Raw genomic sequence first — 15158 nt, forward strand, 5'->3', positions numbered from 1 at the left:
AAAAGCCACTGCCCTAAAAGCCACTGCCCTTTGCTGCCTCTGGGCCTTTCTTCATGCTGTCAGCACAGAAGGCGGGCCAGCTCTGCCCAGCTCTGTGCGGGAGGAGGAAAGGGAGCCAAGCCTGGGTCTCCTTAAGCCTCCACCCAAAGGCTTCCCTGTTCCCTGAATGCTGCAAAGAGGCAAGCAGACACCAGTTTAAATGTAATTTTTTTCCACTTTTGCCAGAGAAAGTGAGGAAACAGATAAAAAACAAAAACAATACAGTAATCCCCCCCAACCCACACTTTGTTTTTAAACAAACAAACAGGCCAGGTCCTGCCAGGCCTTCTTACCCACTAAATGCCACCCCCATCCCTGCACCCCTACTGGCCCTGGAGCCTCTGGGGCAGTGGGAAGCTGTCCTCCGGCTTCAGGCTTTGGACTAGAGCTCCAGCTCAGGCAGGAGAGTCGTGGCACTAGTGCCAGAGCACAACCTTCCTGGCCTGGTCCACGCTCACCACGTGGCTCCCAGAGTAGCACCAGGCCACGGCATTGACGGCAGCGCTGAGGAGAGGGAGAGGCAGGCTTCAGGGGGCGTCCGCAGCTGGGCTCTGCCCCTCATTACTGGACCCGGGCATTTTGAAGCCCTCTCTGAGCCCATCTCCTCACCTGTAAAATGGGCTCAGAGGGCTGTGGTGAGAGCAGACCCAAGTGCACATGGGAAAACACCTTGTGAACTGTGAAGGGCTCGGGCAGGGGGGGCAGGGAATGGAAGGTACGGGACAAGGGCTGGGGGCTCCAGGATGCCCAGCATGTCAGGACCTGGAATCAGCTTAGCAGGACTGGGGCAGGGCGGGGGGTGGGGTACTGGGGCTGGGGTGGGCAGGTGGGTGGGCAGTGGCCGTGCTCACCAATGGGGTCCCCGAAGGCTACTCTCCAGTTTCCCAGTGTCTACATCCCAGATGTAAAGGGCTCCATCCCAGGAACCTGCCAGTGCGTAGCTTCTGTCTGGGCTGCAGGGGCCACAGCACAGCAAGAGAGAAGAGATTAGAGGTAAGGACACAGACACACACCAACACAGACACAGACAGATGGGACACACTCAGGCATGGGTGCTGTGCTCTCATGGACACACCTGAACACAGCTTTGGTCCAGTCAGAACCGCACCTGAAGCCATCAGCCCTGAGAACAGACAGGGTCAGGTCAGAATGGACGTGGCTCAGCCAGGAACTTAAAGAGCTTCCTCTCTCCGTCAAGGGCTTGGCCACCTCACCAGGCCCTGGCCCAGAGGGGCCTCCAGGGAGGGCCCCCCCGCTGACAGGCCTTTTACAGGGGACAAGGCCCAGCTGCCACAGCCAAAGCCACAGGATCAGTGGGCACAAGGCAGGTACCTGAACACCTGGCGGATATTGCTGACACGCAGGTCGATGACCTTGAGCGTGTCATCTCGGGAACAGCTGAGCAGATGCAGCTGGTCGTGGCTGAGGCTCAGGGAGGTGACCCGGCCCTGCACAGGGATGACCTGGGTGCAGCGGGGTCCCCTGAGGAGCAGGGACAAAGATGAGGATGAGGAGCAGCCACCCTGACAAGGCTGCTCCTGACAGACTAACAAAGTCCAGAGGCGCCCCTGGTCTCAGGCCACTAAGGCCAAGGCTGACAACTAATCTCCCACTGCAGCCAACCCCTTCCAACGGGAACTTACTAAACCCTTGGCTCACTAAAATAAGTGCTGGGGGCGGGGGCGGGGAAGCAATGAAAGTCTGTCTTTAACTATGTGCAAGAGAGAGCAAAGGGTTTCAAAAGGCAATCTCTGCAGATGAGTAAGAAGCAGCCTGAGGCAGGCCTGGCACTGGCTCTGGCACTGGTTCCAGCACTGGCTTTTATAAACCATTCAAGACCAATGCTGGGCTCTTAGGCTCAAAAAACAATAAAACTTTTGTTCCTTTTGACTAAAAAGTGGTGATTACATAGGAAAAAAGAGCTTCTCCATCTTGGTTGGCAAGACCCAGGCAGGGTCCCTTGGTTGGACCGAGGGCCAATAAGAAGGAGGCACAGGTCTCCAAGGGCAGCTGAGCCTTCAAGGGGCCAAGCCCAGCACAGAGGCCACCAGAGCCTCGCTTCCCCAAGGTACCCTCAGCAGCTCCATGGCTAGAAAAAGGAAGAGAATACAGAGCCCTGCCCCCACCTCCACCACCCACAGCCTGCGCCTATCACCTGCTGTCCCAGAACCGGATCTTCTGGTCATTGTGACCACTAATGATGACATGGTCCCCACACACCACATCGTTACAGTAGGAAAGGACATTGATGGTCCTGGAACCTAGGGACCAAGGAGTAGAGCCCCAGCCTCAGAGAAGGGTTATCAGGAGCCAACCCACAGGATGTATGGAGCCGAGGCCCAGAAGCCCCAGAGGTAAGGTGTCCTCCCAAAACTAGAACCCAGGTCCCCTGTTTCCCAGCCCAAAGCCTGAGGTCACCTAGAAACCAGGGAAAGCATCATCGATGGGGGATAGAAGAGGGGCCTTGGGAGGTTTCATCCCAAATGCCTGTAAATCTTGGAGCCACTCCCAGAGAGCAGGCTGAGGTCCCCCATAGCCTGGCAGGGTCCTGGCGGTTGGGAAAGGGGAGGGTTGGGCCTCACAGTAGGCTCGGCCGAGGTCCCACTCCTTCACTGTCCGGTCCCGGCTCCCGGTCACCGCCTGATGCCTCGTTAGCTTGAATTTGGCAGCCGTCACCTTGTCTGTGTGTCCAGATAGTGTCTCCTGCCACCATCCCAGATATGCATCAAGGGTATGGCCAAGACCCCATAACAAACCCCTCCAGGCCCAAGGCATGACCCCTGACCCCCAGGCTGCCTCCCCAGTCAGGCCTTACCTTGGACTGTGCCTCCCCAACCTTCCAAAGCTGGGCGGCCTTATTGTAAGTAGCTGCCAGTATCTGGGAGCCCTGGGGAGATGGGAGGGGAAAGGATAGGTCCTGAACCTGGGCCTGGCCAGAGGCAACTGCAGGCCAGAGAGCTGGGGCCAGGGCTGCCTCAGAGCTTCCCCCAGCCCAGGTCACCCAGGTAGGCAGAGGAGAATCGAGGCCCAGGGAGGAGGATTGTGTAGGAGCTCTAGGATACCCGTGATGTTCCCTCAGGCCCCAAAGCCCCCACCTGCCCAGTGTGGAGACTGGGGGAGGGACATCCTATGCCCCCCAGGTCCTCTCACCGAGGGGTCAAAGTCCACACTGGTGATGCTGCCGCCAGCTCCTTCAAGGGTCTGGTTGGCCTCCAGGCGCCCTGGGGGGACCAGGAGAAGGGACAAGTGAAATGAAGTCACTAATCTCACGAAACAGAGGAGCCTGGACTGTGAGTGGGAAGATGAATCTCTCCTGAATTAGAGGACAGAAGTGCTGGGCCTGTTCTTGGGGGAGCGGCTGGGGTCGGGGTGGGGGGGGGGGGGAGGTCTAGCTGGAGGCTGCACCTTCCTGAACTGCCAGCAGAGGGCCCCGGGGGGCTGCACGTCATCTCGCGGACATCTGGAAAAGACCAGAGAGAAGGGACTGTCCCTAGGTCACACGGCAAGCCAGAGCCAGGCCAGCTGGAGACTCACCTCCTCCAGGAAGCCTCTGGGAGCCAGCTCTCACTCCCCAGTACACCCCCACCCTGCACAACACAGAGTAGATAGCTAACATTTGTCTCACAACTGAGTTCTGAGAGCTCAGTGACACTAGAAGAGGAGGTGGCCTGGTGGACCCAAGGGACCTGCTCCTCAAGGGCCTGTCCCTGTAGAACGTCATGACATGGTACCTCCACCACCCCAACAGGGACCATCTGAGTCTAGCCCTCCCCACCCTGCAGGCCTCGACTTCAGGAGGTGGGAGGCTCTGCCCTTCTTAGGAGCAGTGACCCCAGAACTCTTGCCAAGAGTGGCCAGAACTCTGGCCGCTGCCCACAAGAATGTCCCAGGTGAGGAAACACAAAGAGACTCAAGACCCTTCCCACCAAGGAGCAAGCTGAAGGTGAGGTCTGGAGAGAAAGGATTAGGCTGGCCTGTGGGCAGGGACCCTCACCTCCCACGACATTCCAGAGGAGGATGAGGCGGTCAGCCCCTCCGGTGGCCAGGAGGCTGCTATTGGGGCCAAAACGAACAGCATTGACCTCGGAGAGGTGGGCATCCTGTGGGGAAAAGGGGAGGTCGGTGCCCCTGGTCCTCACCACACACGCCTCTTTGCTCACGCTCACAGCTCTCTGTCACGCATCCTTGCACACATCAGGTCTCTGTTCGAACACTGAGTTTCAAACTTAGCCCCACCAGGGCTCATCACCTCTGACTGAACCCCTGCAGCAGCCTCCCGCCATGTTCCCAATACTCCACTACCTGGCCTCCTGGTCTCCCGGCCTCCTGTCTCTCCCTCTCATTATAAAATGCCGAAGGGCTCCCAACCACAAGCTGTGGGAGGAAAACTCCTGCTCCCAGTGAGGGGCCCATCCTTGCTTCCCCAGCCTCCTTGGATCACTCCTGGGACCTGCACTCCCATATCGTACCCCATGCACTTGGCCCAGCTCCTCCTTACCAGCACATCCTGAGCTCGGGTGGGAAGTCGGGCGGCCACGCACACAGGGATGCTCTGGTATCGCTGCTCAGGGGCTCCCCCAATTGAGTGGCCTCTCCTCTTCTTGAAACTGCAGGAGGGGGTCAGGAGGGCATTCAGCAAGGCCTTCTGACGTGGGAGCCTCAAGCTCTCCTGAAGCAGCAACAACAGGAAGCAGACACGGAAGGCAGCAGAACATGGCCAGGAGGTGCAGCAGGCACGGTCCCCACCAGCCTCTGACCCCAGGGGTCAGTGTGGAGACAGTAGGGGCACCAAGACAGGCACAGAGGCAGGGCAGGGTTGGTGGATGCAGAGAAACCTCGGAGCAGGGTTTCAGTCCTGGCCTGGCCACTGCTTGGCACTGTGACCCTGAACGAATTCCTGACATTTCTGGGCCTCCATTTCCCAAATGAGTAGTAGCTCCTTTCTGGCCTCAGGCTGGAGCTTTTGGTCCCCTGTGACGACCGTGGATGAGGGACAGAGCCTGGAAGATAGCCAGGCAGGGGCTGGGAATGAGGCCATGCACCCAGCTCCTGCCTCTGGGACTCAGCAGAGGCTCACACACAGAGTGCTGGGCAACGAACGGAAGGACACACTGAGACACATACACAGCCCAAGCCTGGGCTCCAGGAGCCTGACACACGCATCCAAGGGGCCCAACACCTTCACACACATGTCGGCGCACACACACTTACTCCAGAAGCCCCTTCACCACATCCACACAGCGGGACAACGTCAGGGAGGTGGCGGAAGCAGACCTGGGGCAGAATCGAGAGAGATGTGCTAAGGCACTGGCCGGTGGGTGTGCAGACAGCAGTCATTCATCCCTACACTCTTGAGCCGGGACAAGAACTTTGCTCCTCCAAGGCCAGGAGAGTAGGATGACCCAGAGGAGTCCCAGGAAGGTGAAGGAAGGGAGGGATTTGGAATGAAGTCTCCCAGTTTCACCATGATGGTTAAGAGCTGCCTCACCACCCAAGAGCCCCCCAACAAAATTTCATGGGAGGCTGAGCTGGGGCCTATGGAGGGGGGTGAAGGTGCCCCCAGGCTGAGAAAGCACAAGGCTGGGAGCAGGGGGCTGGGAAACCGAAATCCCAAAAATACCCAGGAGAACATGTGTCCTGAGATGACCTGGCCCGCCAGGGCTAAGGCTTTGGGGACTGCATCTCATGCCCCTCCCCAGGGTTCCTTCACTACCCCGAGGCCTGGACACCAGCGACCTGCAAAAGAGGGCTGGAGGGGCTTCCCTGGTGGCGCAGTGGTTAAGAATCCGCCTGCCAATGCAGGGGACACGGGTTCAAGCCCTGGTCTGGGAAGATCCCACATGCTGTGGAGCAACTAAGCCCGTGGGCCACAACTACTGAGCCTGCGCTCTAGAGCCCGCGAGCCACAACTACTGAGCCCATGTGCCACAACTATTGAAGCCCGCGCGCCTGGAGCCCGTGCTCCGCAACAAGAGAAGCCACCGCAATGAGAAGCCCGCGCACCACAACGAAGAGTAGCCCCCACTCGCCGCAACTAGAGAAAACCCGCGCGCAGCAACGAAGACCCAATGCAACCAAAAATAAATATTTAAAAATTTTTTTAAAGTAAAAAATAAAAAAATAAATTCAAAAAAAAGAAAGGGCTGGAGGAGAGCTTACAGGCTGGGGAATGGGGGGAGGGCAGTCTCAATGCCAGGCAAATCAAGACAGATGGGGGAGACTGGGGGTGAGGGGCATCCAAGACTGAAGCCTCAATCAGGTCCCACCCATATGAGCTCACATCTACACATGCTTCACAGGCATTCAGGTACGCTTACCTAAGCTTGTACACACATATGCTCTGATGTCCCTGTGTATGCACACACATGCCTGTGACAGCTGAACCCTTGACCTTGCCAACAGGTTCCCTCCTGGTCACACCCTTTCACCAGCCTGACATCCCACCCCCAGAGCTCTGGTCCTGGGAAGGAGGAAAAAGGGGGTGAGGACAGAGGTTGGAGTCCCGGAGGTGGCACTGACCCCAAGTGGCTCCAGGCACTGGAGGTCAGATCTGTCCTGGGGTCCAAGCTATACCCCAGTCTCTTCATAAGCCCCCTCTCAACCCAAGAGCTGGCCCAAGGTCCTAGAGGAAGACTCTGGGATGGGACCCAGCTCAGAGCTGTGGGACAGTGCTCACCTGAAGGGTCTCTTCCATTTCTCACCAGCCTCACTCTCCAGTGGCTCAGCTGCCAGAGCCAGAGTGTCTGCTTCCTCTCTGATCCCATCGCCTAATGTGTCTGGGCTCCTGGGGGAGAGAATTAAGCTCAGAATGGCTAAGGGACCAGGCCAGCCCCTCCGCGCCACAGTGACGATGTGCAGACCCAGAGATGAAGGTGTCCCTGTGGACGCACGTGTGGCAGGCGCAGGTGCTGGCTCCTACGACCACACGTGTCTGCACGTGTCCTGGGCTCGTTCTGCCTGGGGGCCTCGGCACCGCGGCTGTGCACACTTGCGGTCAGGTGCACCGGTTGCCGCAGGGAGGTGGGGGCGGGGTAGAACCGTAGCGGCCCCGGGGCAGGGCACTGCAGAGGTCGCGGGGCAGAGCCCGCGGCGGAGCCTCGGCAGGCAGGCAGGTCTCGGCGCATCCTCATTCTTACTCGCTTATGCTCACTGTCCGCTTGGCTGCCTTCTTCAGCTCCTGGGACACCCGCGCCTGCTTGGCCCTGGGATAGAAAAGCCTCCTGAAAGTCGGGTCGCTCCGGTGCCCGGAAGGCGGGGCCGGGCCTCTCCCCCACAGGACACGCCACCGCTCACGTCCCCGAAGGGCGGGCCCAGCGCTCTCACCTCTCGCGGCGCTCGTTGCGCAGGTTGCGCTCGGCTGCCGCGCGCGCCTTGCGCCGCACCAGCCGATCCAGCAGGTCGCGTGCCTCCTCCTCGAGCCTGCGCAGAGCCGCCTCCTGGTGCCCGACGTGCACGCGCAGCGCCTCGTAGGCCGCCCGCTGTGCCGCGTTCAGCGCGCGCCGCGCACCCACCTGTCCCGCCTCCTTCTCCCGCGCCTCTTGCAGCTGCGCCACGCGGGCCTCCAGAGCTGCCAGCCTGGAGAACGCGGAGAACCTCCGTCACCGCCCTGGGGGAACCGGTCTCGGGGCTGGGACAGACTTGCCCCTGGCCACGCGGCCAGCCGGCCGGCTAAACCACGTCTCCGACCAAGCCTTCGGAGTCCTGCAGTTCCTGGCCTCTGCGACCAGCCACAGGCCTGGGGGGCGTTTGAGGACGTGGGGAAAGCTGTCGGTCCCTTCTGGAGACCCGCGGGGTGACCCTGTCCCCTCCCCCTAGCAGTGATGGCCCCGAGCCTCCCCAAGGTGCGCGGGGGGGACCCCTCTCGCACCGCCCGCGCCTCACCTGCTTTGCCGCTCCTCCAGCTGTGACTCCAGGGTGCCCAGGGCCGCGCTCTTCTCCACCACCTGGTAGGCCATCTGCAGCGGCGGAGGGGCCGGACAGGTAGGCATGGGTGCCTCTGGGCAGGGCCTCCAGCCCCTTTCTGGCCGAGAGGCTGGTAGGACGGGGTCTGCCTCTCCTCTCACCCGCCCCCTAGCTCAAGAGAAAGCTGAGGCGCAGACAGGCGTTGCACCAAGCACAGGAATGCACTGCTGTTTCAGGGATCAACGGAAGGGCCTTAGGCTCTGAAGCTTAACACCGGAGTTTCAATTCTGGCAGCGCCACTTATATTCTCTGTGACCCAGGGTAGTCATTTAACCGCTCTAAACCAGCTCTGTTTCTTCACCTGTCCAGTGGGAATGGTTGTGCTTATCTCATTGGGTAACACGGAATTACTATAAGGAATAGTATCTCAAATAATGATGATTGGTTATATAGCACTTAAGTGTGCTAGGTCTTATTCCGAGCACTCTACAGTATTAACTCTTTTAATCCAGTAGGAACTGCCATTCTCCCCATTTTACACATGAGGACATTGACACAGAGAGGTTCAGTGTCTTGCCCAAAGTCACACAGCTAAGTGGCAGAACTGAGATCTGAACCCAGGCCACGTAACGTGCTCCAAGTAAAGCGCTGGTGTATAGGAAGGGTTCAAGGGATGTGTGTTCTTTTCCCCACCTCTCCAAGCCCTGGCTTACCCAAGCGTAGATCCCAGAGAGCAAGAAGGAGCTCTGAGCAGAGGCACACAGGCTAACAGGAATGGACTGTGGGAGCACCGGGCCCAGACTGAATACCAGAGCTGCCCCCAGCCCCAGAGTGGGGGTGAGCGTCATCTCATCTGTCCCCGCCCCACTGAACAGTCCTTCATCCGAGAGCCAAGAGCTGGGGAAATCACAGAACTGAGGGGTCAGTGGGAGAGACAGATGCTAAGCAAAGCAGTTCCCACCACTGTGGCAAGAGGAATATGAAATAACCAAGGCTGGGGGCTCTTGCTGCTGACCTGTCCCTGTGTTCTTTCTCACATGGGCCTGGTGAGAGATGGGCTGAGGAGCAAGGTTGGTGTCCACCTGCACTGACTCCTGGTGTGAGTGGGCCGGGGTTAGGGACCCTGCACATTCAGGGTCCATAGCTGGCCCAATTTATAACACTTATAATTCCTTCCACCATTAAACAATCTGATCATCACTTCCACTTCCTCACCTGTCATATACTTTCACTGATGTTTTGGCATTCAGGATTTTTTTGATGCTATTCAAAATCCAAATAATAGAGATGGAAAACAGATTAGTGGTTAGGAGTTAGGGATGATTGGAGGAGAGGGGCGAGTTGTGACTAAAACAGGGTAGCAAGAGGGAGATCTTTGTGGTGATGAAATAGTGCTGTATCCTGATCAGCATGCAAATCTACACAGGTGACAAAATGACAAAGAACTATATACACTTCATACCAATATCAATTTGCTGGTTGTGTGTACTGTAGTTACATAAGATGTAACCAATGGGGGATATTGGGTAAAGGGTGCACAGGACCTCTCTGTACTGTCTTTGCAACTTCCTGTAGATCTATAATTATTTCAATAAAAAGTTAAAACAACAATAATACATGCTTGTTGTGATATGTGAAACAGTACTAAGAATTAAAGAAAAAGCCCCTCCCCATCCCTTGGCGTATCCAATGGGAACTGACTGGTTTGTGTCTGAGGACATGATGAGGAGGGAATGCTGAGGGCGAGGGGTGCGTGGAAGTATCCCAGACAAAGGGAACCATGAGCTCAGGGACAAGAGAGTGGCAGGAAATGCAACACTGAGGCCGGAGGACTCAACTTGGGAGCCAGGCTAAGGAGCTTTGGAAAATATGTACCAAACTGATCATGGGGAGAGGTGGTGAAAGGGGCTTCTACTTTTTTACTCTATGGGCTTCTGTTCTCTTGAAATGTTCACAACAAGCATGTATTTGTATATTACTTGTCTTCTTTTTAATGGAGATCATTTTTATTATTAAAATATATCACTCTGAGTGCAGAATGGAGAATGGATGGGGGTGCCAAAGGAGGAGTGGTCCAGCGAGGAATGAGAGTAACTTGGACCAGGCAGACAGGGCACAAAAAATGGAAGTTGATGGATTTGGAGGCAGGATCCATGAGCTGGTGACTAGCTCAGGATGGAGGGCTGCTAGGGGTTAGAGGTGTCCCTGGGTTTCCAGCCTGGTGACTACCAATGGAGGGGGGGATGATCTATCTCATTTCTCAGCTAGTCTACAAATATTCATTAGCATGTACTGTGGAGACAGGCCCCAGGGATACAATGGAGGCAAACCAAAGGCATCCCAGTTCTCGGGGTTCTCACAGCCCAGAAGGGGGCTCAGATTTTGAGAATCACCTCTCAAATGTAGAGTTGCAACTACAACAGGGGCTCTGAGGGAGAGGCTATCACTAGGTTCATAGCCCCAAATACACATTAGTTGAGCAAGTGACTTGCCATGCGGTAACTAGATAGGTGTTTACTGGCCCATCAGCCTCCTCCAGTGGACTGGAAGCTCCATGGGGCCAGGTCTTGTTCACAGCTGCATTGCCTATGCCTTGGATATAGTGATTGTCAATAAATATTTGTTGAAAGAATGAATGGCAATCACAGAAAGGGGATTTGTGCGGGAGAGAGTTCAAATCCTGGCTCCAGCTCTCTAAGCCTTCGTTTCCTCTGAAATATAAAGTTGTGGAGGATTAGCTGAAGTAACGCTTAGCCCAGCGTTCTCAACGTGGTGTTGGCCATATAATCACAGGGGCGATGGTTAGTCTGATTTTAGATGTGAAGTCCAAAAAGCAGCTGAGCAAGAGAGTCTGGAGCTCATAAGAGAAGGCTGAGCTAGAGATGGGTCTGGGAGTTAGCAAACAGAAAGTCCTTGGGAGTCAGTTAACCCACCCAAGCTCCAAAGAACACCTACATCTGAAGGGAGGGGGATAAAAAGGAGGGAAAGTAGCCAGAGAAGGAAGTTCAGAAGCAACAGCTACAGAAGTGAGAGGAAAACCAGGAGAGTGTGGTGAAACAGAAGCCAAGAGACACCATGGGGCAGGGGTGGGGAGAAGCAGTGTCAGGTGAGGCTAGCACACCCTGCCATGGAGGTGGACCACCTTACTTTTGGTCTGCAAATGTGTATTGAGTGTCAATTGGTACTGGGCCCTGAGGTTTGCAGGGCAGGTGGTGAGCAGAGCAGGCTGGACCATCCAGAAGGGGGAACAGAGGCTGCCTGTTTCCTGCACCCCTCACACTCCTCCCTGAGCTCTCACTGCACTTCCTCCAGCTGCTGTTGGAGCCCACTTCATCCTGGGCTGCCAGGGCCAAGCTAGAGAGCACTCTGACCCCTGTCTGGCCTCAAGGCACTGGACTTTGGAATCTCCCTCACTTGCTGGCTCCCTTGGACGACATGTCCCAGCCCCAAAGTTCTGGATCCTGGGCCCACCCCATTCTCTCTCAGACCCCTGCCCAGCCTACCTCTCCACACACCAACCGGAGACCCTCCTCCTCCTCTTGCCACTTCACCCTCAGAGCTGCTGGTGATGGGACTCGGTCTGAGTCAGGCCCTGACTCCTCCTCCCTGTCAACCAATCAGAGAGTGGTGTTCATTGTCCCTCCATTCACCCAGAGGATACACACGAACAGTTTGAAACCAGAGCCATGAACTTTCTCCTGAGGAAGGTGGGAGCCAGAAAGTCAGTAGAGGAAAGAGCAAGTCTCCAGAAACTAGAGCCGCCCGTGAACCTCTGCTCTTGGATTGCCCCAGGCCTTGAGTTCCCAGACCAGGACCCCCCTCAAGAAGCACCTCCCAACTCTTGAGCCCCAATCCATTCCTGGTTCTCATCTTCTCTCCCTCTTTGGAATAGGTGGCATCGTGTCCTTTCTGTAGGCATGAGGTGAGGAGCAAACAGAAAAAGACAGAGGTGTGTGGGCGTGGGAGGACAAATGCAGAGAGACGGACATTCTGAGCAGCTGGCCCGGGGGAAGGCTCAAGAGCCTGCCTCCCCCTCCCCTGGGCAGCAGCCAAGGGCCAATGAGGTGCTGGGGTGGGGGCAGGGCCCAGGCACAGGAAGCCCACTGTGACCACAAACACAAACACTCACCAGGGGCCCTGGAGGAGAGCCCGAGTGACATGGGTGGGCTCTGGCTGCAGCTTCTCTGAGAATTGGGCCAGCAGCTCTGCTTTCTCTATGAGACGGTTATCTGCGGGTGCAAAAAGGTGAGCCTGGAGCACAGACAGACACTTTCCAGCAGACTCTAGGCATACAAGTTACCTCTCTGGCTGGGAGGGCTGCAGGAGCCGAGGGATGCAGAAGGGGGAGCTACTGGCAGGCTGGGCTCTGCCCTTGCCTGAGGGGTGTCTGTGCAGCTCCATCAGGGCCTCCAGCCCTTGCACAGCCTCTAAGAGCACAGCCCCCAGGCCCTCCCAGGAGAAGACTTGCTCTCCCAGGGACAGAGAAGGACGACCACTGCAGGGGAAGGAGATGGCTGGGTACTGCCTGCTGAGGTTCTCAAGGGAAGGAAGGGGCCAGGGGTTGATCCCCAGGGCGGGGCCTGTCCCCAAAGAGTGATGAAACAAACTGAGCTCCACTAGCCTGTGGCCTTTGGCAAGATACTTCCATTCCAGGGGCTCTTTCTGGGCTAAAAAACAACCCTGACTTCCCCAGGGTTGGTGTAAGGCTCCCCCCAGGCCAGAACAGAAAGTCCTTGAGTTTGGTAGTTTCTGCTACAGACCCTGGAATACAGCCTCTCCACCCCCACCCATGGTCACTTCCTCTTTTCTCACCAGGTCCAGGGTAGGGTAGAGATGGTAAGCCCAGGGCTAACTCCTCAGTTCCTTTCCCTCTTCCTGTCCCCTACCAGTCACCTAGGTCACCTAGGTTGCTGGCCTTGTTCTCACACAAAACCCCACCCCAACCCTCAGAGCATTGCTCTGCCCCACCCTCACCCCCAGCAAATCTAAAGAAGATGCCATTTTGTCCAGTTCATGAGTGAGAAATAGGAGGCTTAGGGGTATGACCTGCCCAAGACCACAGAGAAGACTGGACTTCCAGTGTCTCTGAGTTCAGCCCTCCAGGATCACTCCAGTCCCACAGATTTGCAGCTCCCAGGGCATGGGGGTGACTCCCTCAAATTGGACTGTTCCATTGTCCATCAGAGCAGTGGAGAAGTGAGGCTGCCTAGAGGCAGGGGGCTGGCCTCATATACCTGAACGGAGAGGACCTGCAGCCCAGAAGGCTGCAAAGAAATCTCCCAGAACAAGAGCAACAAATTCAGTTGTGGGGCTGGGGGGAGATGGTTAAGCAGCAGCCAAGATAAGGACCAGTGATGGAGCTGGAGGGACTGTGATTAGACTTTCAACCCCAGCCATACACTCTCAGATGACCAGAGGTGCTACACACAGGTGCACACCTGTTCATACTGGCTTGAACTGCCATACCCCTTCCTGACCAGCTCCCCAGAAACACTGAGAATCTGACTTCCCCAGGCTCAGCCACCTCCCTCCGCAGCCTGGATCCCCCTGCTTCTCCCTCAGGCTGGGGTTGGTTGGGTACAGAGATGCTCCAAAAACCTGAGCCAGGATCACCTATCAGTGGCAGAGCCTCAGACTCTGAACTCCCTCCCTAGAGATTCAGAGTTTAAAAGTAGCTGCTCTGGACAGCCCCGAGATCTTTCACTGTGCTTATGGGGACCAAATGGACTGACCAGGCTCTACCCCGGGGACGGCCCAAGAACGGGAAGTCTAAAAGACCCTAAAAATCCAACATTCGCTTATGAACGCGTGCACAGGAAGCCCAGCCGGTGGAAGGCAGAGCCAGGCCCTGAGGGGCGAGGAAGAGCAGGAGCACTAGGGGGGAGCTCCGTCCAGGAGGGGGCTCTGAGCAGAGCCTGGGCTGGAAAGGGCCGGAGCGTTGGCTAATCGGAGATAGCGCGTAAGAGACAGCGAGTCCAGCAGGCCCCAGGCTTCGGAGGCGAAAAGGAGTCGGGGCACTTGGGTCACAGCCGGAGGGGCCAGACAAATCCTTCCCCGCGCCGGAGCCCTATCCCCTCGACGGCCCCGGGACGCACTGCACTCACAGGCCGGCACCAGCTCCAAGAAGAGGGCCTTTTGCGTTCGGTCTCGCTGTCGAAGCTGCCGCACGATGTGGCGTTTCCAGCGCGCGGCGGGTACACCGGGGTCGCTGGGCCCCGCCATGGCCGCCCTCTCCCGCCTGCACCGCGCGCTCCCCCCGCCGCAGGAGGCGCGGCCGGGCAGGGGCGGGGCCCCAAGGGGACTCCGTGACGTCAGGGGGCGGGCAGCGGCGGGGATTCCCCGGATTGTACTAAGAGTGGTCTTGGGGGGGAGAACGGAACGAAAACGTATGGGGGAACCGCCCCAGGGTCTAGACCACCCGGATCCCACAAAAACTCTCACATGAGTGGGGTCTCCTATCGCTGTCGGGGCAGAGAGCGAGGAGCGAGATCGGAGCCTCCGGGGCGGCTTCCCCCTCGCCTGTTGGCGCGCTCCGCAGGCGGGGCCTCCGGGGCCTGTGTTCCTTAACCCCACTGCGCCCGGACTGAAGTCAACAGTAGCAGATACTCTAAACCCGGGAGTTGGAGACCCCCTCACACCCGGACCCTGCCCTCGAGGCCCTCAAGATCCGTGAGGGGAGGCGACACAGACACAAGGCAGACAATGTATGACAGCGAGATAAGAAAGCACGGAAGAGGAAGGGACTGAAGGGAGGAGGCCCTGCTTTGCGGAGGTGATGGCACTGAGTTGGGTCCTAAGGGAGGCAATAGGCATTGGCCAGGAGGAGAGAGAAACGGATTCCAGGCAGCTGGAAGAACAAATGCAGAGGTTCCAGGACATAAAAACTTCCAGCAGATTCGAGCCTGGAAGGACGGGAGGCAGAACTGCCCTTGTGGGGAGCAAGGTTTTAGGGTCCAGTTCGTCGCAGAAAATTTAGGACCTTGAGAGTGAAGGAGTGCAGCTGATTTCACCCAGCAAACCCCTGGCCCAGAGGGGAGAAAAAGCTTGCCTGAGATTGCACAGGAGTGGATGGCTGAGCTGGCCTGCAACCCAGTATCAGCAACCCTGACTCAGGGCTCAAGCGATCACTCTATTTGGGCGGCCTCTGGAAGAGCAGCAGCATCTCTTACGGGTACACTTGACAGTGAATCGTGGGTTTGCAGGGAACTGTGACAAAA

The 15158-nt window shown here is 57.3% G+C and overlaps 1 protein-coding gene across 4 annotated transcripts; it reads right to left on the minus strand.

Annotated features, from left to right (window-relative positions):
• On the minus strand, positions 1 to 14218 carry ATG16L2 (autophagy related 16 like 2). Of its 4 annotated transcripts, XM_061201284.1 has the most exons (18): positions 14046 to 14218; positions 12071 to 12170; positions 11445 to 11547; positions 7921 to 7994; positions 7363 to 7614; positions 7176 to 7241; positions 6716 to 6823; positions 5251 to 5313; positions 4538 to 4646; positions 4034 to 4139; positions 3190 to 3260; positions 2855 to 2926; positions 2622 to 2742; positions 2195 to 2300; positions 1372 to 1521; positions 1115 to 1162; positions 891 to 992; positions 1 to 543 (listed from the first exon to the last, which is right to left on the minus strand). In XM_061201284.1, the coding sequence occupies exons 1-18, from the start codon at positions 14161 to 14163 to the stop codon at positions 456 to 458; spliced, it is 1857 nt and encodes a 618-aa protein (XP_061057267.1). In that variant the 5' UTR covers positions 14164 to 14218; the 3' UTR covers positions 1 to 455. The 4 variants fall into 4 exon arrangements, with proteins under 4 accessions (XP_061057267.1, XP_061057268.1, XP_061057269.1 ...); XM_061201285.1 differs by lacking the exon at positions 5251 to 5313; XM_061201286.1 differs by lacking the exons at positions 12071 to 12170; positions 14046 to 14218 and adding an exon at positions 11773 to 11807.
• Between the last annotated feature and the right edge of the window lie 940 nt (positions 14219 to 15158).

The sequence above is a fragment of the Eubalaena glacialis genome, chromosome 10 (assembly GCF_028564815.1).
Source record: "Eubalaena glacialis isolate mEubGla1 chromosome 10, mEubGla1.1.hap2.+ XY, whole genome shotgun sequence".
NCBI lineage: Eukaryota > Metazoa > Chordata > Mammalia > Artiodactyla > Balaenidae > Eubalaena > Eubalaena glacialis.